The 27,010-nt window shown below is 34.3% G+C and overlaps 1 protein-coding gene across 3 annotated transcripts in view; it reads right to left on the bottom strand.

The window, feature by feature from the left end:
* SPAG16 (sperm associated antigen 16) overlaps window positions 1-27,010 on the bottom strand; it is a 1,188,211-nt gene that overhangs the window by 1,135,982 nt on the left and 25,219 nt on the right. For all 3 annotated transcript variants that reach the window (XM_033230389.1, XM_033230390.1, XM_033230388.1), the window contains 2 exons: window positions 24,994-25,112; window positions 17,831-17,968 (listed from right to left, as the gene is read on the bottom strand). In XM_033230389.1, the coding sequence (XP_033086280.1) occupies window positions 17,831-17,968; window positions 24,994-25,112 (257 nt within the window). The remainder of the gene's footprint in view (window positions 1-17,830; window positions 17,969-24,993; window positions 25,113-27,010) is intronic.

The raw sequence follows: 27,010 nt of genomic DNA on the forward strand, positions 1-27,010 counted from the left end.
ATATTGCTAAATGAAAATTTTTAATTATTACTTTTTAAAATTTATGCAGGCACATAGTAGATGTATAATTATTTATGGGGTACATGAGATAATTTGAAACAAGCATGCATGTGTAATAATCATGGAAAACAGAGTATTCATCCCCTCAGGCATTTATCCTGTTACAAAAAATCCAATTTTACTTTTAGCTATTTTTAAATGTACAATTAAGTTATGACTACAGTAACCCTGTTGTGCTAACAAATACTAGGTCTTATTCATTTTCTATTTTTTTCTGTACCCATTAACCATCCCTGCCTCACCCACACCCACCCACTACCCTTCCCCAGCCCCTGGCCACCATCCTTCTACTCTCTATCTCCATTAGTTCAATTGTTTTGATTTTCAGATCCCACAGATAAATGAGAACATGTGAAACTTGTCTTTCCATGCCTGGGTTAACATAATGACCTTCAGTTCCACCATGTTGCAAATGACAGAATCTCATTCTTTTTTACAGCTGAATAGTTCTCCGTTACATATATGTACCACATTTCTTTTATCCATTCATCTGCTGATGGACACTTAGGTTGCTTTCAAATCCTGGCTATTGTGAACAGTGCTGCAACAAACATGAGAGTGCAGATATCTCTTTGATATACTGATTTCCTTTCTTTTGGGTATATACCCAGCAGTGAGATTGCTGGATCATATGGTAGATCTATTTTTAGTTTTTTGAGGAACTGTGAACTGTTCTTCACAGTGGTTGTACTAATTTACATTCCCACCAACAGTGTACAAGGTTCCCTTTTCTCCCTATCCTTGTCAGCATTAATTATTACCTGCCTTTTGGATAAAAGCCATTTTAACTGCGGTGAGATGACATCTCATCATAGTTTTGACTGACATTTCTCTGACGGTCAATGATGTTGAGCACCTTTTCATATACCTCTTTGTCATTTGTATGTCTTCTTTTGAGAAAAGTCTGTTCAAATTTTTGTCCATTTTTTAATTGGAGTATTAGATTTTTTTCTTATAGAGTTTCTTATATAATCTGGTTATTAATACCTTATCAGATGAGTCATTTGCAAATATTTTCACCCATTCTATGGGTTTGTCTCTTCACTTTGTTGATTATTCCCTTTTCTATGCAGAAGCTTTTTAACTTGATGTGATCCCATTTGTCCATTATTTGCTTTGGATGCTTGTGCTTATAGGGTATTACTCAAGAAATTTCTGCCAAGACCAATGTCATTGAGAGTTTCTTTTAATTTTCTCTTAGGAGTTTCATTTTGATTTGATTTTTTGCATATGATGAGACATACTGTTCTAATTTGATTCTTCTTCATATGGATATCCAGTCAGTTTTCCCAGCACCATTTATTGAAGAGATTGTCTTTTCCATAGTGTATGTTCTTGGCACATCTGTCAAAAATGTGTTCACTGTAGGTGTGTGGTTTTGTTTCTGGTTCTCTATTCTGTTCCATTGGTCTATGTGTTTGGTTTTATGTCAGTACCATGTTGTTTTGGTTACTATATTTCTGTAGTATAATTTAAAGTTAAGTAATGTGATCCGGTTTTGTTCTTTTTGCTTAGGATAGCTTTGGCTATTTTTTTATGTCAGTACCATGTTGTTTTGGTTACTATATTTCTGTAGTATAATTTAAAGTCAAGTAATGTGATTCGGTTTTGTTCTTTTTGCTTAGGATAGCTTCGGCTATTCTGGATCTTTTGTGATTCCATATACATTTTAGGATTGTTTTTTCTATTTCTGTGAAGAATGTCATGGGTATTTTGATAGGGGTCACACTGAATTTGTAGGTTGCTTAGGGTAGTATGGACATTTTAACAATATTGATTCTTAGAACCCATGAACATGGAATGTCTTTCCCTGTTGTCGTGTCCTCTTCAATTTCTTTCATCAGTGTTTTATAGTTTTCATTGTAGAGGTATTTCATTTCTTTGCTTAAGTAACTTTCTAATTTTATTTATGGCTATTGTAAGTTGGATTACTTTCTAATTTCTTTTTCAGATTCTTCACTGTTGGCATATAGAAATGCTACTGATTTTTGTATGTTGATGTTGTACCCTGAAACCTTGCTGAATTTATCAGTTCTCATCATTTTTTTTGGTGGATACTTCAGGTTTTTCCAAATATAAGATCATATCATCTGCAAACAAGGATAATTTGACTTTTTCCTTTCCAATTATATGCCATTTATTTCCTTCTCTTCTCTGATTGCTGGGACTTCCACTACTACATTGAATAACAGCGGTGACAATGGGCATCCTTTTCATGTTTCAGATCTTAGAGGAAAGGATTTTAAGATTTCCCTATCCAGTATGACACTGTGGTATGACATATATAGTGTTTATTGTGTGGAGGTATGTTCCTTCTATACCAAATTTTTTGAGAGTTTTTATCATAAAGGGATGTTGAATTGTATTACATTTTTCTCGGCATTAATTGAAATGAACATATGGTTTTTATTGTTCATTATTTTGATGTATGTATCACATTGATTAATTTGCGTATGTTGAATCATCCTTGCATACCTGAAATAAATTCCATTTGGTCATGATGAATTATCTTTTTAATACATTGTTGAATTCAGTTGGCTGGCATTTTTGTTGATTTTTGAGTCAACATCAGAGATATTGGCCTGTAGTTTTCTTTTTAGATGTGTCTTTGGCTTGGGTATCAGGGTAATATGGGCCTTGTAGATGAGTTTGGGAAGATACCCTTTTCCTGTATTTTTCAGAATTGTTTGAGTAGCACTGGTGTTAGTTCTTCAAATGTTTGGTACAATTTAGCAGTGAAGCCAGCATGTCCTGTTATTTTCTTTACTGGGAGACTTCATATTACAGCTTCAATCTTATTCATTGTTATTGGTCTTTAATATTTTGGATTTCTTCATGGTTTAATCTTGGTAGCTTGTATCTGTCTAGGAATTTACCCATTTCCCCTGGATTTTCCAATTTATTGGCAGGTAGTTGGTCATAGTAGCCACTGATGATCTTTTGAAATTCTGCAATCCCAGTTGTAATGCTTCCTTTTCCATCTGATTTTATTCATTTGGGTCTTTTCCTTTTTTTTCTGCTTTAATCTGCCTAATGATTTGTTGATTTTGTTTATCTTTTCAAAAGAATAACATTTTTTGTTTCCTTGACATTTGTATTGCTTTCTTCATTTCAAATTCATTTATTTCTACTCTGTTCCTTTTTATTTCTTTTCTTATACTAATTTTGGGTTAAGTTTGCTCTTGCTTAGCTAGCTTTTTAAGATTAATCATTAGGTAATTTATTTGAAGTTTTTCTTCTTTTTTGATGTAGGCACTTATATAAGTGCTTATAAATTTCCCTCTTAGTACTGCTTTCACTGTATTCCATAGATTATGGTATGTTGTGTTTCCATTATCATTTGTTTCAAGAAATTTTTCAGTTTTCTTCTTAATTTCTTCACTGATCCACTGGTCATTCAGGAGCATATTGTTAAATTTCTATGCATTCGTATGGTTTCCAAAATTCCTCTTCTTGTTGATTTATAGTTTTATTCCATTGTGGTCAGAGAAGATGTTTGATATTATTTCAATTTTTGAATGTTTTAAAACTTGTTCTGTAACCTAACATATAGTCTGTCATTGAGAATGGAAATATCTATTAAGTCCATTTGTTCTATGGTGCACACTAAGTCTGATGTTTGTGGATTTTCTGTCTGGAATACCTGTCCAATACCGAAAGTGGGGTGTTGAAGTCTCCAGCTATTACTGTATTGCAATCCATCTCTCTCTTTAGCTCTAATAATATTTACTTTATATATCTGGGTGCTCCAGTGTTGGGTGCATATATATTTACAACTGTTATATCCTCTTGCTGAATTGACTGCTTTATCATTACATAATGACATTCTTATGAAGGTAAATCCTGCCAAGATAAGATTCTTCCCTTCAAGGCAGTGGGGTCCCTTTTATCCCAGAAAGTGTCTAGAAATGTTATGTGGGAGCTCAAGCCTGGAATGGGGGCCTCAGGACCCAGGGGTGCTGCAGAAAAGGCACAAGCCAGTGCCTACTTCTGAGGCCCCTGGGGAAAGGGCAACACACAGGCACAGGCAAAGATACTTTGCAAGTGAAGGAAAAGTAAAAGAAAAACTCTCTACCCCTGGCAGATGGACAGCTGTATTAGTCCACTTTCACACTGTGCATAAAGACATACTTGAGACTGGGAAGAAAAAGAGGTTTAATGGACTTACAGTTCCACATGGCAGGGGAGGCCTCACAATCATGGAGGAAGGCAAGGAGGAGCAAATCACATCTCACATGATGGCAGCAGGCAAAAAAAAGTGAGCTTGTGCAGGTAAACTCCCCTTTTTATATTTTTTTAAAATTAGTTTTATTTACTTATTTATTTTGAGACGGAGTCTCGCTCTGTCACTCAGGCTGGAGTGCAGTGGCACGATCTTGGCTCACTGCAAGCTCCGCCTCCCAGGTTCATGCCATTCTCCTGCTTCAGCCTCCCCAAACTCCCTTTTTAAAACCATCAGATCTCATGAGACTTATTTACTATCACGAGAACAGCACCAGAAAGACCTGCCCCCATGATTCAATTACCTCCTACCAGGTCCCTCCCACAACACAAGGGAATTCAAGATCGGATTTGGGTGGGCCAACCATATTGCACACTCGGCCCCTCTCAAATCTCATGTTTTCACATTGCAAAACACAATAATGCCTTCCCAACAGTCCCCCAAAGTCTTAACTCTTTTCAGCCTTAACTCAAAAGTCCACAGTCCAAAGTCTTATGAGACAAGGCAAGTCCCTTCCACCTGTGAGCCTGTAAAATCAAAAGCAAGTGAGTTACTTCCTAGATACAATGGGGCTACAGGCATTGGGTAAATATACCCATTCCAAATGGGAGAAATTGACCCAAACAAAGGGACTACAGGCCCCATGCAAGTGCAAAATCCAGCAGGGTAGTCAAATCTTAAAGCTCCAAAATGATCTCCTTTGACTCCATGTCTCACATTCAGGTCATGCTGATACAAGAGGTGGGCTCCTGTGGTCTTGGGCAGCTCTACCCCTGTGGCTTTACAAGGTACACCCTCCCTCCTGGGTGCTTTCAATGGCCGGTGTTTAGTGTCTGTGGCTTTTCCAGGTGCACAGTGCAAGCTGTCGGTGGATCTAACATTCTGGGGTATGAAGGACAGTGGCCCTCTTCTCACAGCTCCACTAGGCAACACTCCAGTAGGGACTCTGTGTGGGGGCTCCCACCCCATATTTCCCTTCTGCACTGCCCTAGCAGAGGTTCTCCGTGACAGCCCCACCCCTGCAGCAAACTTCTACCTGGGCATCCAGGAGTTTATATACATCTTCTAAAATCTAGGCAGAGGTCCCATACCTCAATTTTTGACTTCTATGCACCTGAAGACTCAACACCACATGGAAGCTGCCAAGACTTTGGGCTTCAATCTTCTAAAGCAACATCCTGAGCTGTACCTTGGCCCCTTTTAGTCATGGCTGGAGCAGCTGGGATGCAGGGCACCAAGTCACTAGAATGCACACAGCAGAGGGACCCTACGCCCGGCCCATAAAACTATTTTTTCCTCCTAAACCTCTGGGCTTGTGATGGCAGGGGCTGTCGCAAAGGTCTCTGACATGCCCTGGAGACATTTTCCCCATTGTCTTGGTGATTAACATTCAGCTCCTCATTACTTATGCAAATTTCTGCAGCTGGCTTGAAATTCTCCACAGAAAATGGGATTTTTCTTCTCTATCACATCATCAAGCTGCAAATTTTCCAAACTTTTATGCTCTGTTTCCCTTTTAAAACTGAATGCCTTTAACAGCACCCAAGTCACATTCTGAATGCTTTGATGCTTAGAAATTTCTTGTACCAGATGATAACCTAAATCATCTCTCTCAAGTGTAAAGTTCCATAAATCTCTAGGACAGGGGCAAAATACCACCAGTCTCTTTGCTAAAACGTAACAAGAGTCACCTTTGTTCCAGTTCCCAAGAAGTTCCTCATCTCCACCTGAGATCATCTCAGCCTGGATTTCTTTGTCCATATCATTATCAGCATTTTGGGCAAAGCCATTCAACATGTCTCTTTCCAAACTTTCCCACATTTTCCTGTCTGCTTCTGAGCCCTCCAAACTGTTCCAACCTCTGCCTGTTACCCAGTTCTAAACTCACTTCCACATTTTCTGGTATCTTTTCAACAATGCCCACTCTACTGGTACCAATCTACTGTATTAGTTCATTTTCACACTGCTGATAAAGACATACCTGAGACTGGGAAAAAAAGAGGTTTAATGGACTTACAGTTCCACTTGGCTGGGGAGGCCTCACTATCACGGTGCAAGGCAAAAAAGAGCAAATCACATCTTATATGGATGGTGGCAGGCAAAAAAAAGAGCTTGTGCAGGGAAACTCCCCTTTCTAAAACCATCAGATCTCATGAGACTTATTCACTATCAGGAGAAGAGCATGGGAAAGACCTGCCTCCATGATTCAATTACCTCCCACCAGGTACCCTCCCTCAACACGTGGGAATTCAAGAAGAGATCTGGGTTGGGACACAGCCAAACCAATCAACAGGTAACCATCTTTGGCCTAATATTCCATCACAGCAAGTAGAAGTATCCTACTCCTGAGGTAGTAGTATGAAACTCCTACAAAGACCAACTACAGATAGAAGGCAGAGTTTAGCCACAACACAGAGAACAGACAAAGAGACAGGAAAAGTCCTCATTCCTAAGGCTCAGGTACACAAGACCTCCCTAGTGAAGATGGACTAAAAAGACAGAAACTCTCTGCCATCTCCCTGAGATGGCAGACTGTTTGGCATCATCCTTACCGAGTACTAAGAGGAGAGAATTTAAGTAGAGTGAATGGAAAATAAATAAACGGTTGAGTTGACACTTTGTTGTGAAAGCACAAGAACCTCACTTGAATTCTCATTTAGAAAATGATTCAATCTTCAATTAGAAGTATGGAGAAAGGCTGTGTGTAGAAGAGATAAATTGTTCTGAAAAAGGATCAATGGATCTGTTCAAATAATTTGCAAACAGAATAATGAACAAGATCGTTGAACATTTATTTTAACCCCATAATTTTAAAAAAGAATTGTACAGAATATCCTGAAAGGGCTATCCAAACAAGTTAGCTCTAAAGCATATCAAGTTGAATCAGTTTATCTAAAAAATAATACCATATTTGTTTTAGAACAGTAGATAAAAATCCAATATTATGTCTTTATAATCAGCTAACAGATCCAGTTACTTCACTGGAGCAATGCTAGTATGATAATAATATCATATTCAATATAGGAAATTCTTCATAGCAATGTGACCTTGTTAATCTACATAACCTCTGTAAATATCAAATTTAGCACCTCCACAATGGACATATAATGAGCTTCAAAGCATATTCAATTAAATATTTTAGTAAAGTGGCTTAAATACTGTCTTGCATATCGAAAATACTAAATTACTCAATAAATGTTTCTGTACTCATAATTATAATCATCATTATCATTTCATAATATTACTATTTAGTATAGTAAAAGACACACACACAATTCTTCCAAGCAGTAAATTTATCTTCCTACAAGGAGTGTGCCAGTAAGTAAATATCCTCTAATTGACCAAAAATATTAGGATGTGTGATTATTAGTAACATTGTGTACTTTCAAAAAATGAATTTAAAATTTTGTGAATGTCTATTTTGAGTATACTAAATTGTCTTAATTTCAGTCACTTGAATTATGTAAATGAGCTTATTTTTATCTTATGTGAAATGTAAACCCACAACATGTTAAAAATACTTTAAGAAATAATGCTGCAAAATTTCTTAAGCAGAACCATAAATGTGCAGCATTGCATCAACTCACTTTTTAAATATACATTAGAAGCCTATTTGTGCTCATCCCAGGAAACAAAGCATAGAAATTGACTGAAGTATCAGACCTTAAAATTTTTCTGACCATTAAATTGGTTTTCAGGGACTTGCTTTCTGTTTGCACAATGAAGTCTATTCAGTAAAAATATTCAAATTAATTTCATGGTGGTGCCTCTCCTATTATGACCTTCCTGCTGCCCATCTGCTTAATAAATGGAAAATGAAAGTTGTACTAAAGAATAAAGTTTAAAATATTCATATAAGCAACTAATATTTTAAACTATATAATATTTCCTCATCACATTAGTAGAGCATCTTTGTGTTTTAAAAAAACACAGCAAACATTCTGTTTCAAGTACAACAAAGTTAAGAGTTACTCAGTGGAACATTCTATTTAAATGTGTACATCACAAAGAAAACAATTTGCACATGCTTTGTCTTAATAAAATGGTACAATGACTGACTAACTTCTCCATTTCAGGAAACTAGCACATCAAAGTCTACAATTCAATTATGCAATATTAAGGTACAGATATTCTTATAGTACTATAAAATTATTGCCCCAAAACTCCATTTTCAATATGATACGAATATTATTTAACAGTATGTTCAAAAATATTTTGAAGTGAATATCCATGGTAAAATAATTTTATTAACTGAATAGTTTTAAGTATTTTTGAATGATCACTTAATAATGAGTTTAGTGGATTATTTTGTTACAATCTGGCAAAGTAAATCATATGAACATTTTCTTGTTTACCTGCATCAGAGTAGGCCATCTTTGTTATATATTTTTCTTACATGTAAAACTGAATCAAAGTAATTTCTGATAATAGTAGTTACATAATTAGCAAATACTCCATTATCTTCAATTATTTATAAATGAATTTATTTCACCCACTAAATTTTATATTGGAATAACTGTTAGACAGCCAAAATGGAATTCAACCAGATTAGAGAAAAATTTTCACTATATCTTAGCCAAAACAGAAAGCGGTATATCCATATCCAGAAAAAATACCTTCTTAATTTAACAAGCAATTACTTAAACACTAAAGCATGAAACTTTATGAGCCTCATTATTATCTTTATTTTCACAGTGTTTGTTTCTGAAAGTCATAAAACTAAAGGGGTCTTCATAAAAGCTGGGTACTCTTTGACCTTTTATAGAAGTAAATTTTGAAAGTGAAATAAAGGCCCCTTAGTAAATCACCTTAATTTTTCCTCAATATTAATTGCCATGTAATTATACCTATATTTTCTGGCAGATTGTAAAAGGAAGTATTTCATTATTTTTAAAATGGTAGTTTTTCATCTTCCCGTTAGTAACTCCAATCAGTATTATTTTCTTCGGGGCTCTCAATAAACCCTTTCTGGTCTGCATTATATTTCCTTACTGTAAAAGCCTGGCAAAGGAAGACAATACTCAAAATGGGGAAAGACTGGTTACATTCCCAAGAAAATAATGCCTACCCCAAATAAATGCCATGAAAGGGGCAAAAACCACCAATTAACTGCTCTAAAAAGTATTAAAAGCTTAACTAAAGAGCCAGAAGTTTAATAGCACACAATCACTTAAGCTCCTACTATGTACCAGGCACAGTGATAGGCCCTGGGGATATAGTGAATACAAAACATAGTCCCTATTATATGGAACTCAAAATGCAACAACAAAATATAAACATTAGATAATTAAATGTGAAGGGCATAAATTTCAAGCTCCTTCATAAATAAAAAGTATTAAATATAACTTAAATGGAGAGATATGCTACGTAAATAGAAAGACTAAAACTTCTGATAGTATCAATTCCTCCCCCCTCAAAAAATAGATATGTGCGCGCGCGCGCGCGCGCGCGCACACACACACACACACACACACATTTTTCCAAAATCAAGTTATATTTGCAACTTAATCCCCATCCTATGTCACACCTACGTCACCCCTATCTGTGGAAATTGGCAAACTTATTCTAAATGGTCAACTGATTTTCAATGAAAGTGCCAAAGAAATTAAATCAGACTTAAAGATAATTTTCTCAAGAAATGGTGCCAGAACAATTATGTGTTTTTATAGTAAAGAAAATTAACTCCTAGCTTCTACTTCACACGATACACAGAACTTAAGAACATATCCTATGCTGAAATAAAAATATATATTTTAAGGGTTTTAGAAGAAAACATTGAATATCTGTTACCTATAGTAGAAAATGATATATTCAATAAAATGTCAAAATAAATATTACAAAAAAGATAAGCTATGCTTCATTAAAATTTAAAGTACCTGCTCAACAAAAGATACCATTAATAAATTAAAGATACAACCCATAGACTGGGAGAAAATATTCACAATATTCTAACAAAGCACTTGTATCCAGAATACACAAAAAACTCTTACAATTCAATTACAATTGTATTCAATTACAATTCATCATTTTTAAAGGATGAGTAGTGTATCTTCAGCAAACAAGCGACATAAACATACAGAAAGCAGGATAAATGCTTTGTAGAATGCTTTTTAGAATGGTCAAAAAGCAAAAAAAATTATGTTTAATATCATTTGTTATACAGAAAATGCATATCAAAAACACAAGATGCCACAACACGACAGTTAAAAATGACTACAATTGAAAAGACTAACAACACTCAATGTTAGTAGCTGTGTGGAGCAACTGGAATTCTCATGTATTCCTACTGAGAAAGCAAAATGGACCAACTTGAATGTGGGAATATGTACTAGCAGTTCATACAGAGTTAAACATCCATCTATCCCCCGATCCAGAATTTCCACTAAGCTTCTATAAAAAAGAAATGAAAACATATTCCTATCAAATATTTGTGCCTCAATGTTCATGGCAATTTTATCTTTAATTACCAACTGTTGGAAATAACTAAGTGGAAAAAGGATAAAAAAGTTGTAGTATGTATTATACAACAGAGTACTACTTAGCAATAAAGAGGAACAAATTACTGATACAGGCAAAAATAATACACTGTACAGACTTTATGCTGAGTATAAGATGCCAAACACAGTAATATGCTGTGATTCCATTTATGAAATTCTCAAACAAATCTAAAGTGAAAAATTTCTGAACAGTGATTGCCAGGACACAGAACAACTGAGAAGGGACATGAGGAAAACTTTTGGATAGATAAAAATGTTCTACCTTGAGATGAGTGTGGAGGTTTAAGAGTTTATCTGTTTGTCAAATTATATAGCTAAGACACATATTTCAATATATATAAAGCATAACAAAAAAACTGTAAAAAATATATAATAACTTGAGGTGTAGGGAATGGGTGAGAGTCAAAGAATGACAAAAGTAGAGTGTTGATTATCCTGTAGGTCTATGAGGTTCATTAGTCTATACTGTTTACTTTCTTTGAGTATATAGTAAGAAGGTAACATGAGATCTACCCCCTTAACAAATTTTTAAGTGTACAATACACTATTGTTGGTGGTAGTACAATGATACATAACAAATCTGTAGCATTCATTTTTGTTTACCTAAAACTTTATGCCCTTTGACTAGTAGTGCCCCATCTTTCTCTCCCCTCGTCCCCTGGAAACCACCATTCTACTCTGATTCTATAAATTTTGCCATATTAGATATCTCATATATGGGGAATCATGCAGCAATCACCCCTCTGTGACTGGCTTATATCACTTACTGTAGTGTCCTCAAGGTTCATGCATGTCCTCACATATTACAGAATTTCCCTCTTTTTAAAGGATGAGTAGTATTGCATTGCATGAATGTACCATATTTTTTTACCCATTCATCTGTCAATGAACATTTAGGTTGTTTCTATAATTTGGCTGCTGTGAATAATGCTGTAATGAACATAGGAATGCTAATATCTGCCTGAGATCCTGGTTTCAATTTGATTCACTTCAAATAAATACCCAGGAGTGGGATTTCTTGATTATATGATAGTTCAAATTTTAATTTTTTGAGGAACCTTTATTCTGTTTTCAGTGGTGAATGCAACATTTGCATTCCCATCAGTAATGTGCAAGGGTTCCAATTCTTCCACATTCACATTAACACTTGTTATTGTTTGTGTTTTTCTTCTTTTTTTGAGTCTTGCTCTGTCACCTAGGCTGGAGTGCAGTGGCGTGATCTCAGCTCACTGCAAGCTCCGCCTCCTAGGTTCATGCCATTCTCCTGCCTCAGCCTCCCGAGTAGCTGGGACTACAGGCACCCACCAACACGCCTGGCTAATTTTTTGTATTTTTTAGTAGAGACGGGATTTCACCATGTTAGCCAGGATGGTCTCGATCTCCTGACCTTGTGATCTGTTGGCTCCCAAAGTGCTGGGATTACAGGCATGAGCCACAGAGCCTGGCCTATTGTTTTTTTCTAATAATAGCCATCCTGAAAAGTATGAGGCGATTTCTCGTTTACTTCTGATTTGCATTTCCTTGACAATTAGTAACATTGAGCATTTTCCAAGCAGAAGCCTGTTCACATGCTTCTGCTCAAAACTATTAGCTTCACATACCACCTGGGGGAAAAAGCAAGTTGCTAGCACAGGCCTCTACCACTAACCCACTGGTTAGAGCCACTATCGCCTCCTTGCTAATCCTCTAACAAGCCAACCTGTCTCCACCATGTGCTCTTCATACTTCCTTTTTCCTCTGCCTGGAATTCCATTTTCCCAAGTTTATACTTGGCTTTTTCCCTCAGTCTCTTCAGGTTTCTGATGTGCTCCCCTGCCCCATCCCACCCCTTACCAATCCTACCTAAAACAGCACCTCGTCTCCTTTACGCATGTTATTTTTCTTCATAGCACTTACCACTATCTAATATAAGTTGTATTTGTCAATATTCACATGTAGTCAATGGTTATCCTAATGTACTTAAAAAGTGTCAACAGTTTGGAGTTAAGAAAAGGAAAAGAAGCCTGTCACTAAGGTAGGAGGGGCAGCACAGTATGATGTCACAGATGCTAAGGGAAGATAGGAATAAAAAACAGGATATACAAATGGAAAAAAAAAGACTGCTAAATTTGGGTGTCAAACAGTTCTCTGGTGTCCAAGGCCAATTGAGAAAAAGTGAAATGAAAGCCAGACTGCAAGATGTTCAAGTTCAAGTACAATGGTGCTTTTAGGAATCAATCATCCAAACGAGTTTTTTTTTTTTTTTTTTGTATTGTCTACACTATGGGAAGAAGACATAAAATGCTAGTTAAAATAGGCAAGAAGATCAAGCAAAAAGGTTGTAATTAATAAAACTCATAATAGTTACTTATAAACTTCAGACCAAAGTAAATCTTTTGGCATGACAACTACCGAATAAAACAAGGTTTATGAATATAGTGTCTAAACTGTGAAAGACATAATTCTAAGTGATGTTTCATAATCTTCATTCAACCACCAAATCTCTGCAACTGTGGTCACCTGCTTTAAATGCAACTTTAGATTTCTGCATTTAAATAACAATAGGTCTATATTTCAATAAAAAATTTATGTTCTCCTTTTCTGAGAAAAACATTCTTCTTCAATATCCAGTATGGGAAATACTTGTACTTCCAATGGAACTATAAATTTTTAATAAGATCATTTTCTCCACAAAAACATCTATACAGAAATGTTCTCAATAATTATTTTCCCAACTTTATATTTTGAAGATAGACAATCTATATTTATAGATGGTACAGAGAAAACCTGTAGTCAAAAATTGGTAATGTTGACAACAGAGAAAATGACAATTGCCTGCTTTAATTACGGCAATTCAAATGATATTTTAGTGTGAAATATTTTCTCCTTTCATTTCTTTCTTCATGCTTCATCGTTCCTGAATTTAAAAAATACTAATGATGTGATTAATAAAAACCTAGAGATGACAGCGTTTAGAGTTATTGATAATAGCTGACATTTCAAAGCACTTTGTGATTTACAAAGCTCTTTAACATAGCTTGTCTCATTTAATTATCACATTATTCCATAGAAATTAACAACATTATGCAAAATAATTCCCAGGTTAACAATAAGAAAACTGGGAGTAATTCAGTAAACTGAGTTAATAAGTAACAGAGTATTAGAAGCGAGGTATTTGAACTTTAAGATCAGTAATCTTTCCATGGCAACTTTCCCCCAGATAAATATTAATTTTATAGCTGTATCATTTATTTGATTTTTCTAGATACATCACTAAATGCTATTAGTATAATTAAGAATAATATATATCTGCAACCTGACTTTTTTGTGTATTAAAAATTATTATTAGAAAAGTATTTTATATCTACAATTATTTTGCCTTAAGAAATATCCTAATCCTAAAAATATAAACATTAGCTCAAGTTCAATAAAGGGAATCTCATGTTTGTCACTAACTGCTATTTGAAAATTTATCCTCAGAAGTCAAATTGAAAAACCTAGATGATTAAACACTACCATTTGGGGCAGGCTGGTAGCATGACAGCCGTAGTTTGGAAAACTTTTTTCAAAACTTCATTGCAGCACTATTCACAATAGCCAAGAATGTGGAATCAACCTAAGTATCCATCAACAGAAGAATAAATAAATCAAATGTGGCACATATACACAATGGAATGTTATTAAACCATTTTTTAAAAACAGAATGAAATCCTATAATTTGCAGGAACATAGATGGAACTGGAGATCATTATGTTAATAAGCCAGGCACAGAAAGACAAATATTGCGTGTCCTTACTCACATGGGAGCTAAAATAGTTGATCTCATGGAGGTAACAGGGAGAATGATAATTATCAGAGGTTGGGAAGTATGCGGGGGATGTAGGATGGAAAGGGGAGATAAAGAGAAATTGGTTAATGGATACAAACATAGTTAGATAGAAGAGTTAAGTTCTAGTGTTCAACATCACAGTAGGGTGACTACAGTTAACAATAATTTATCATCTATTTCAAAATAGTTAGATTTAAAATGTTTCCAACACACACAAAAAAATCATGTTTGAGGTGACAGATATCCTAAATACTCTTGATTTGATTACTACACATTATATGTAACCAAAATAACACATGTACAATTACCAAATGTACAAATGTATTTGATACATATGTATCAAAATATCACATGTACAATTATCATATGTATAAATGTATGTACAAGTATTAAGTATAACAAAAAAACTACTGACAAAACGGAACAAAACTTCATTCTGCATTTTCTAAGAATGTATCAGTAGAACCAGGTTATAAGGAAGCATTTTACAAAAATGTGCTGTGAAAGCACACCATGCTTAATATCCACTCAACAAAATAAAGATTAAGCATCTAAGGATCAAGCAGCTTCCTTTCAAATCTTCCATGTCAAGTAAAGCAAACACAAATGTTCCCTAACTTTTTAGATTTTAAGTTCTATTGAATGAGATAGATTTGAGAAACAGTCACAAACTGTTAAAATTAAAACAATAATCTGATATTTTAGTGAGACAAGATGTTTTATTTGAGTGATACATTTTAATCCTGGCTTCTTTTAACATTAAGTTAATAATCTGCATGAGTAATATGTTATTTTATATTATTGCTATTAAACATAATATTCAATAAACGACCAGTACTTAACAATGACTATTCAATGTCACTGGAGCTAAACTTATGGCATAAAGAGGCTGCATTGATCTATTTAACAGAAAATTAGCAAACTCAAGCAATAATTCAAAGGAGATCAAGAACTGAAAGTGTGTCAGGCAGCACTGTGAGAAATATGCTGTATCAAATTCCCAGTGAATCCATTAGATGAATATACAAAATTATAGTGAGCATCAGGGCAAATAGTACAAAATACTTTTGAGAAATGGAACGAAGAATAGAGAGAACACTGGTTCTAGTAATATATTCTTCAGAATCATCATACACTTCTAATGTAAAATATAAAATTCTAAATGGTACATTATATCCATAGATAATACAAAATTCATATACCTTGCAAAAACATTTCTACAAGTATGGACAATACTTGAATAAATGATATCATACAAATTATTTACTGCCATCTTTCACAAGTAGGAGCTTATTTTAAATGTTTTCTCTGCTTCTCAATGAAAAGTCATGTTTCTTTAAATTTATCAAAAATCTTAATATTATGTTCCTATATGGTAATTCTATTAATCTAATTTTGGTTTTAATATGCCTCTTTAAGTGAGAAAGGCCCTCTTTTTAACTATATTTAATAAAAATGAATTAATAAATAAAACATGAACTCTGCTTCACATCTGGGCATTGATTTTTCCATATAACATTGCCTCAGATGAGCAGATTCACCCCAAATTAATGCATTCACATATTCCTTGTCAGAATAACACTGGCTGTTTACCTAAAATTGTTCACCAGGAATTGCATGCCTTCCATCAATTGTAGAAAGAAGGGTGTGGAGAGATTTGGCTTCTCTTCTATGAATAAATTTATGCCAGGAAATTACTAAACAAAGGTTTCCTTTCAGTAATTCTAAGTTAGAATAAAATTTATTTTCATAAAATATATTAATCATGTACTCTTGAATGAAAAAGGAACTTACAAAATATGGTATTAGTGCAGTTTATATTTAAAAGTTACTCATAAATATGCATTAATATATATGCATTGAGGAAAGTCAAGGCTGTTATTCAACAAAATGGTAAGTGGCTGGCCCTGGGTGGTGAAATTATGGATAGTTTATGTTTTCTTTTAAAAATATTTTTATTTTTATAGACTTAGGGGTAAAAGTGCAGTTGTTTTACATGGATATATTGCATAGTGATGAATCTGGGCATCTGGTGTACCAATCACCCAAGTAGTGGATATTTTACCCATCCCTTACTTTCCTCCATCTCTCCCACCTTTTAGAGTTTCCAGTATCTATTATTCCATTCTGTATGTCCATATGTACTCATTGCTTAGCTCCTACTTATAAGTGAGAATATGTGGTTTTTGACTTTCTGCTTCTGAGTCGTTTCACTAAGGGTGATGGCCTCGAGTTCCATCCATGTTGCTGCAAAAGGCCTGATTTCATTCATTTTTATGGCTGAATAGTATTCCATTATATATAAATGCCACATTTTTTATCCCATCATCTGCTAATGGACACTTAGGTTGATTCCATGACTTTGTTACTGTCAATAGTGCTGCAATAAATGTAAGAGTGTGGGTGGAATTTTTATACAACTGGGTAGATACCCAGTAGTGGAATTGCTGGACTGAAGTCAAAACCACAAAGAGATAGCATCTTTCACCAGCCAGAACAGCTATTATTAAAAAGTCAAAAATAACAGATGTTGGTGAGAATGTGGAGAAAAGAGAACACTCATACATGGTTGGTGGGAATGTAAATTAGGTCAACCTGCATGGAAAACAGTATAGATAATTCTCTTTATTTTTTTAATAAACTTTATTTTTAGAGCAGTTTTAAGTTCATAGCAAAATTGATTAGAAGATACAGAGATGTCCCATACACCTCCTACTCCCACACATGCACAGCCTTCCCCATTATCAACAGCCCACAACAGACAGATACATTTGTTAACAACTGATGAACCTACATATCATTGTCACTCAAAGTCCACAGTTTATATTATTCCTTCTGGAGAATTTTCAAATACCGAAATTCCTCTACTAGGAATAAACTAGCATTTTCCTCTCGGCTTTCTATAAATTTAATTATTATTTCAGAAATTAGCCTCTTTACAGGAGAAAATGTTATAAACCACGAAACGATTATCAAATACATAAGGAAGTGAATGTTATGTAACAAATGTACCATCTCCTAAACAACTCCCTGCATTCCCTTCTTGTTGGTAAGTTACAATTGTGATAGTTCTGATCATCTGTTTAATTAATTTGCTAGTGAAGCCTCTCACATTTTTTATAACTAGAAAAATCCAGTTTTCCAAAATTAAGGCTCTGGTACATTACACATAATCAACTTCATTCAACTCTTTTATTTAGTCCAAAAGAAAAACAAGAAAATGTCATTTAAAAAGTAACATACTCAGCTGCTTGTTTGTAGTGCTTCAGATCTTTCTTTAAATTTTTGTTCTCATTTTCCAAAAGCATAATCTGGGTGTAGACATCTGGAACATTCCCAACAGTTCTAAGTTCAGTCACTCCTTTCTGTATTAACTCATACCTAGGATAAAATCAAACAAAAGGGTTTATGTCATTTCTTTCTGCCAAATTGGCTTAATTTATGTACAATTCAAAAAGTTAAGTCTCAGGGAGTATTATAGTAATTACTTGCAGTATTACATTTATAAGTTAAAATGTTCAATAGTCATAATATATTTTAGAATAAAATATGACTTCTAGGTACCAATACCATCATGGTATATAAAATATAATAACAGAACATCTCCTATGTTCCAGGCACTGGTCTAGACAACAGTAAAATTGACAAAAATGTCTAAGTCCCTATTTCATGGAGTTTCCATTCTAGTGGTGAGGGTGATGAGTTCTATGAAGTTAAATAAGATGGCGAAAAGATACAGGAAGAGTGAGGTGGAAACACTGATGGCGGTGCTTGTGCTGTTTTACATAGGGTGGGCATGAATGACAAACATGACTGACAAAAGTGATATCTGAACAGAGATCTAAAGGAAATGAGGGACTGCATTATGTGGATAGTTGGGAGAGAAGCAGCTGGGCCAGATGGAAAAGTAAATGCAATGGCCCTGAACCAAGGAAGTGTTTGACAACTACAAAAAACAACAAACAGCCAGGCTACCTGGAGTGCCTGGAACTGAAGCCAACTAAGTGACCAAGGAGAGAGTGGTGAAAGATGAGTCAGGAAAACAGCAGGGAGCCATGGTGAGGAAAGGAATTTTAACCATAGGAAGGTTTTGAGACAAGTGACACTGACCAGATTTATGTTTTAAAGGGATTAGTCTAGCAAGCATAGAATCAGAGAGACCAGTTAGCAGGCTATTGCAATAGTCAAGAAGAGAGCATGGTGGCTTGAAGAAAGTTGGTAGCACTGGAGATTATGAGAAGTAAGTACCTTCTAGAAATGCTGTCAAGGTGGGGCCAGCAGGACTATCTGATGGATCAACTGTCAGGTGTTGGTAAATGAGAGAAGGCAAGTGCGACTCCAGGGTTTTTGGCTGAGCAACAGATAGCCATTTATTTACTAAGTGAGGACAAATGCAGGAGGAGCAGAGTGGTTGGAGTAATTAAGAGATTGTTTCCATTCGTGTTAAATGTAACATGCCTAGCAGACATTTAAGTGAAGATAAACGTTGAGTATACATGTTCAGAGTTCAGGAAAAAAGGGTGGGCAATTTAAATTTGGTAATCAACATTATAGATACTATTTAAAGTCATGAGACTGAAAGAGACCAGCTAGGCAGTGAGAAATGAAAGTAAAGAAAGAAAGAAATGAAGAGATCCTAGGAGTGAGCCATAAACACTACACTGCTTCCAAGTTGAGGGGAAAAGAAAACACTACCAAAAAAGACTAAGCAAGAGAGGCCTGTGAAATAGAGGGAGAATCTGAGAGTTGTGCCCGGGAGCAAATGAAGAAAGTGTTCTAAAAAGGAAGAAATGAACAACAGTGACCAATGCTGCCAGGAGTCTGAAAAGAATACTGAGAATCAATCACAGAAGTTGGCACTGTGAACGTCACTACTGAAAAAAAAAAGGAAGTTTTCAATAGAGTCATGGGGACAAAAGACAAACTGAGAGAACGACTGAGAGACTAGGAAATGAAGAAGTGGCAACAAACTTTTTTCAAGGAGATATGCTCTAAAACAGAGCATAGGGAATCAAGATGAACTTAGAAGAAGATATGAAATCTAGGGTGGTTCTTCTCTTCCTTTTTTAAAATGTGAGATATTATTGTACATCTGTATGCTTATGGGAATGACCCAGCAAAGAGGGAAAAAACTGACAATAGAGGTAAAAGAGGGATGACTACAAGAGTAGTATCCTTAAGTCAGTGAGAGGGGCTGGTATCAAGCAGACAAGATGAGGGCTGGCTTCAGGTAACATTAGAGTCTGCGAGAGAAGAGAACACTGGAGGCCAGAGGCAGTGGGGTAGTAAAGAGGGAGGTGGGAGAGATGGAACTTCTATTTTCTCAGTGAAATAAGAAGCAACATCAGAAAATCAATTGTAGATTGTAAATAATTACAATTTTAATCACTGTGTATGGAAATCAATAAAGTTAAAAAAAACAATTTAAGCATAGAAAAATATTTCAAGTAATAAAGTTATTAATAAATAATAAATCCCTACAAAGCTTGCTCTAGATGAGCTAGAGCTAAAAATTATAAATTATCAGTAGTTTCATATTATAAATCATAATTTAATAATGTTACATATTTATAAAGTCACATATTTTGTGTTATATACTTTATGATTTTTTCTAAAAAAGAGAGGAAGAGGACTCCCCCATAGAATATCCTGAAGATTAAGATAATAGAATCAATATTCCATCATATTTGCCACAATTTATAAAACAGGAAATAGGTATCAATTGAATCATAAATTCAGTAAGTAATCAATTGAATCATAAATTCAGTAAGTACTAGGAATGTGATTTATACTTACCTCAGAAGAGAAGACATAGGGATTGACTGAAGTATTAGACCATAAGCTTTTTCTGACCATAAAATTGATTTTCAGCACCTTGCTTTATTTAATGTGGGAAAACCACTAGAGAAAGTTTCTATGAGGAAAAACGTGACTTAATAGTTTTTCCTCTAAATTAAACACTATAAATAAAATAATATGTGATAAAAGAAGCACAAATCCAAATACATTTATTACATAGTATATATCTCAGGATATTCAAAAATTACCAGGTAAATTTTCTACCATCCATATAAAAATATGAAAGATGACTTTAGGCTCATTTTTAGATAATAATACAAGTAATTAAGAATCTTAATGCACAAACTACAGAAGTATACTTCTCAATAAAATCTGAATTCTCATACATAATATTTTTGTGGTTTGCTTCGGTTTGCATGTATCTGTTGTTTTGTTTTAAGAAATATCCTGACTTTTTATTTCTTTCTTCTTTTTCACTCACTCTTAAAGTAAGACTGAAAAGTGTTCAGGTGGGAAAAAAGACTGCCATAACTATTAGAGATTTGAAATACAATTTGCTCTCAATGAAGTTGCCAATAAATTATCACTAATAAAATTGCATTAATGCTCTTAATATTTACCAGGAGATCCATAAACTACTTAGAATTATGTAGAGATAGAGAATACATATGAATTTCAGGGAGAAAGTGCATAGAAATTTCATAAAATTTTGTCTACATACCAAATGCATTTAAGACCCAATGCCATAAATGATGAATATTATGACAGAATTCCAGTAAACATGTAAATGGTGTCAGAAGAATAAGGATTATTTTTCCCTCATGGTGGCACCCAAGGCAAAGGAGGTAAAAGACAGGGGAAAGGTCATCTAGATTATAATCTCCTTATAAGAAGCCTATAATGAGAACTTTTCCTCCATGTTTTCATAAAGATTTAGGGAAATATATTACCAACATAGACAAAATTATTTTAATTACTGTACAAACTGAGGATGTTAGAATCCCCAGCAATGTCGTGACTATCACTTAGAACCAGACAGTCCCTCTCAGGAAAAATATAGCACAGTTGAAATGTTTATTACTGGCCCCATGATTCCTCAAACCAATATAGAAAATAGGCACAAATTTGGATTCTAAATTAGTATTTTCTTAAGTCCTTTTAGTATCCAGCCAAACCAAAAGGCACCTTTATTAATTTTTTCCAAGATTCTCTTGTATAATTGCACAATATAGCCTTGTGGTTAGGAGACTGGTCTTTAAGATCAGTATGTCCCTAGGTTGACTCTGCCACTTACTGGCTATGACTTGGTGACACTCACTGAGGAGACTTCCTAATCTCCCTATCCCCTTTCCTCATCCCTAAGATAGAAATATGGCTGTGGCTACATGCTCGATACAGTTGTTGGGAGAAGTAAATGAAATAATGCATGAGAATATACTATATCAATAAAAATGATACAAAGTACATTTCTGAGTGATAAGCCTAAGCTTTTACCCTCTTAAATATTTTTAAATCCCTCATATTTAATAAACATGTTATTAATTTTATTTTAAAAATTTTAATTACTCACCTAAAAGGTTGCCTTCTTAATATCATAGTACATAAATCTCTGCAGATGTATTTACAGTGGTCAAATTTATCATAATGTAACACAGCAAAAATTAGCTTTTGCTAACTTTTATGTTATGTAGAAGAGTCACTACATTCCTGTGTTTAGCTTAATAATGACTGGGGAAAAAATATTCTTATGGGACATATAACTAGAAGCCAAGACCTCACCAATTGAAGAAACAGCAATAAGATTAAATTACAAAGGAACAAATATTTGCGTAGTGTTCACTGGGAGTCATTAATGTATACACAACACCACACATATTTCCTGTACATACTTGGGCAACATAAGGGCTATATCAAGGGTAATTTTAATTCTAGGCTCTGGCTTTAAAACTTAACCATCCCCAGAAAGTTGTAACTGTACTGCTCACATTTAAGTGATTAAATGTTATGACAAATTTTATTGTCTAAAAGCTGTAAAGTTTATTTCACGCAAATTAATGAAATATACTCTTAATTTGCAAACTCTTCCATTATTACAAAAAATTAAATTAGTAATTAAGTGTCATAAATAATTGTACTATTACTTTTGATAGCATTTTCATTACCACCCTACCTTCAGTGAAATGGTGCAAATAGGCCAAACTGGAGAGAACCAAGTGCTGAATAGGAAGTAAAAAGGTGAAGAAAGAAAAAAAATTTAAACTTTGTTTTCAAAACATTGGCTGAAAAGGGAAAAACGGTTTAAAAAGAAGTGGTAGTGAAAGGCAAAAAAAGAGTAGGAATGTATCTTTAGGGTGAGTAGTTCTGACAATGTTAATAGGAGAACAGTCAGTGTAGGAAGACGGATGACATATGCTCAGGTATGGGTACTGGAATTAGATTACCATAGTTTCTCCATTTTAATTTCTTCTTTAATTTTTCCCCCCTGAGAAATTATTGTTGTCCATTGATAATTCTAAAATAGGCATACAAATAGAATTGAAGCATTGACTAAACCTGCAATGGAAATTTTTAGTGGTTCATAGAACAAATTCCTGCTACGTTCTGGCAACTCTTTTCCGTAAAGGGTCAGAGAATAAATATTTTAGAATTTGCAAAACTATCTTTACAGGCCACATCACCCCTGTTGTGACTAATTAACTTTGCTTTCACAGAGTGAAAGTAGCCATATACAATACCTAAAGAAAGGTCATGTCTGTGTTTCAATAAGATTTTATTTTAAAAATCAGGAGGCAGGCCAGATTTGGTCCAAGGATCTTAGTTTTCTAACCCTGGATTTAAAGGATTCATTGCATTTTCTGCTTGAGGAGTGAAAGAACCTATGTCAAATTTTACTGCCCAGTGTTTTGTTTGTTTGCTTATTTTAACAAACCAACAAAGGAAAATCCTTGTTTGGTCATGTTTTGAAAGATTAAGTGAATTCATAGCAATTATATATTCTAAGTGTTTTTTCCTGTGTTAAAAATGATAAAAAATAATACATTTAATTTTCCTATAATTTTACTATGTAGAATAAAGTTTTCTAATCAAAATAAAAAATGTTTCATATGAAATAAGGTATTCAATACAATGTAATCTCATTGCAAACTGGCAGCTAGGGATAAGGATAGAATTACCTGAACCACAATATTCTAAACTAATAAAGAGATACGTTATACCAATTTTATCTTATGACTAGTATGCCTAGCTTGGGAGAACTTTAAATCCTAATACTAACACTAATCTTAGTTTCCTGAAGTTTCATCTCATCAATTCAAATTGCTAAATCTAAAAGGAAAATATGACAATAGTCACCGGATTGTTAACAGTATACTTGGATCCGCACTATTCTAAGAAAATCATTTTACACTTTGGACTGGCCTAACATATAAGCATCACATGTCCTAACACACATTGTTGGAAGACAGAAAGTTAAATGAATCATATTAATCTTTCACTTTATTAGCACTGTAAATTAATCATCTACTTACTTTTACAAAAAATACATTTTCTAGAACGTTTGTAATTACGTATCTTAGGGATATTTTTATTAACAATTATTTAAAATAATTCACACAATTTCTAAATTTAAGAGAAGCAGCATTATTTTTCTTCCAATGAACTTTGTTTTTCTTAGACTGTATTAATGAAAAATAATTCTCATAAAATTTATTAATGTTAGATGTGCAATTTAAAATAATGAAACTGCTCTTACGAGAATGTTATCAGAAGATAAGAACCAAAAAAAGCAAAAAATAAAAATTTATACCACAGCTGGATGAGTAAAAATTGCAAATTATCCATACATTGCAAATTTATTTAAAATTGGGAATTAGTCCTAATTATAAACATCTTTAGATATATTAATCCCCTTTTCTAGAATATGCAATAGCTATTAAAGTTCAAATATATTTTTGTATCTAATCATTTAATAAATTTATTTAAACAATGTCAGGAAATGGAAAATATGCCTGGTGACATTATTATTGTACAAAGGAATAAAGGTACAAAAGGTATACCTGCTGATTTTCATAACTAGTTATTAAAATTTTCAATTATAACAAGAAAATCTTGTGTTTAAGTGATATTCAAACTACAATTCCACTTACTTCTAAATGAAGAATATTCATAGAAATATAATTAATCAGCTATGTGAGTAGAAAAAGACAAGCCATTACACTATAAATAAAACAAGCAAGTAAAGCAGTACTGTTTAGTATAATGTCTAAATACAGGAAATATTCTCAATAATTATACGAAAATGCTAGGAAATGTTTTCATAAAATATCTTTGTGTTTTATAACTCCAGGAGACATTCAAGTTTCTTGATTTTTTGAAAATCACTTAAACTTAAATATTTGGGAGAGATGTTTAATAAAAATTTCTTTGTAATTGCTATTCTGGTTTGTGTGTGTGTGTGCGTGTGTGTGTGTTGTGATTTCAGGGCTGGAGATGGGAAAAGTTTCTAGTCATTTTTCATAGGCCGAGTCATTTCAAATTTAAGACACTTAAAAGTGTACAAGTTAAATGTTAGAATTGTAAGAGAACTATTTATCTACATAATTGTTTACCATTCAGACTGAAAGCAATCAAGAGTTCTGGTCATTCCCATTTTGATCAAGAAATTGCAGAGAAAGTCTTCTATTACTTCAGGTACTGCAGGCTTTGAAGGAAGAACTGTTTTCCGTTCCTGAAATTTAAATGTGCATTTATTTATTTTGAAAACATCAAAGCATTAACTAACGATATAGATAAGACTTCAACTCATTCATTCATTCATTCATTTTCTTTCAACGTTTGTTGACTGTTATATGCCAGGAACCATTAATATTTTAATTACTGGGGATAAAGCAGATGAAAGCAAACAAATCTCTGTCCCCATATCTATTAGTCAAGTGGATGGAGACAGAATATGAATAACTAAATAAAAAATATATACTATGACAGATGATACTAAGTACCTTGGGGTGGGGAGAAAGTAGAGGATTTAAGATAGAATCAGGTGTAGGACAAGTATTCATGTGAAGCTGGGTTGCTATGTATTTAGGGTGGTGAAGATGTCACTGATAAAACTGTTATCTTAGCATAAATCTAGACAAAGAGGCAGAATGTCTTATGTTCTGGTTTGTATCTGCATCAGTAAGTGCAAAGGCCCTGCAGCAGGAGTGTGACTGGATTGCCTAAAGGATAGTAAGAAGGTAGGTTTGCCCTTTCAATAGCACATAGCATGTTAACCAAAAAAAAGAAAAAAGAATGCATGGACCTTTTAATCATCATTTAAAAAGAAATATAATAATTTTAGTACCATGACTTTTAGAAACACTATGGAAGAAATAATTACTGACAAAAGGAGCTTACACTACTATTCCATATGGAAGTAAGTAAGTCTATCAACTAGACCAGGGGTTAGCTAACAGTTCTTTTTTTTTTTTTTTTTTTTTTTTGAGACGGAGTCTCGCTCTGTCGCCCGGTCTGGAGTGCAGTGGCCGGATCTCAGCTCACTGCAAGCTCCGCCTCCCGGGTTTACGCCATTCTCCTGCCTCAGCCTCCCAAATAGCTGGGACTACAGGCGCCAGCCACCTCGCCCGGCTAGCTTTTTGTATTTTTTAGTAGAGACGGGGTTTCACCGTGTTAGCCAGGATGGTCTCAAACTCCTGACCTCGTGATTCGCCCGTCTCGGCCTCCCAAAGTGCTGGGATTACAGGCTTGAGCCACCGCGCCCGGCCGCTAACAGTTCTTATAAATAGTTTGTTAGAGCACAGCATGCCCATGCCCATTTGTTTACATATTATGTTTGGATGCATTTGCACTACATGAGACAGTTGACTAGCTGCCACAGAGTCCTTATGGCCCTCAAAACCTAAAGTACAAGTTGAGCAATCCCTAATCCGAAAATCCAAAATCTGAAATGCTCCAATAGCCACAAATTTTGAAGCACCAACATGACACCACAGGTAAAAATTTCCACATGCAAGTACTTAATACAAACTTTGTTTTATATACAAAATTATCTAAAATACTGTATAAAATTACCTTCAGGCTATGTGTAAAAGGTGTATATGAAACATAAATGAATTTCATGTTTAGAACTGGGTCCCAGTCCCAAGAGATCTTAGTGTACATGTGAAACTAAATAATCCAAACCTAAAGCTTTTGGAATTTTATATTTGTTAAGGCTTGAGAGGAATGGGACTATGTGGCCTGAGCCATACATCATGCAGCTGCGACTTCTGCTTCTTTGATTATAGATTAAATGTCTTCATTATTGTCCTAAAAATGATTAGGAAAGATGGAATACCACCAGAGATCAGACCCCTTTAGAACACTGCCCTTCCTTGCAAAATGTCGAAGCAATCTTCCTTGGAATGCAGCAAGCTGTAATCAATCAAATCATTACAAACTATGTAATGACCTTGTATGGAAAATGTTGCAACCCTGTTAACTTCTGTTTCTGCCTATATAAGTGAAAACTTAACCTCCCCACTTTGGAATGTTCACTCATTCTATTGGAGACTGTGTTTCCCAGGTGGCTATCCTCAAGCTTTGCACTTGAATAACACTAAACCATATTTTCCAAATGTCATTATC

This window comes from Trachypithecus francoisi, unplaced genomic scaffold (assembly GCF_009764315.1).
Source record: "Trachypithecus francoisi isolate TF-2019V2 unplaced genomic scaffold, Tfra_2.0 Lachesis_group13, whole genome shotgun sequence".
NCBI lineage: Eukaryota > Metazoa > Chordata > Mammalia > Primates > Cercopithecidae > Trachypithecus > Trachypithecus francoisi.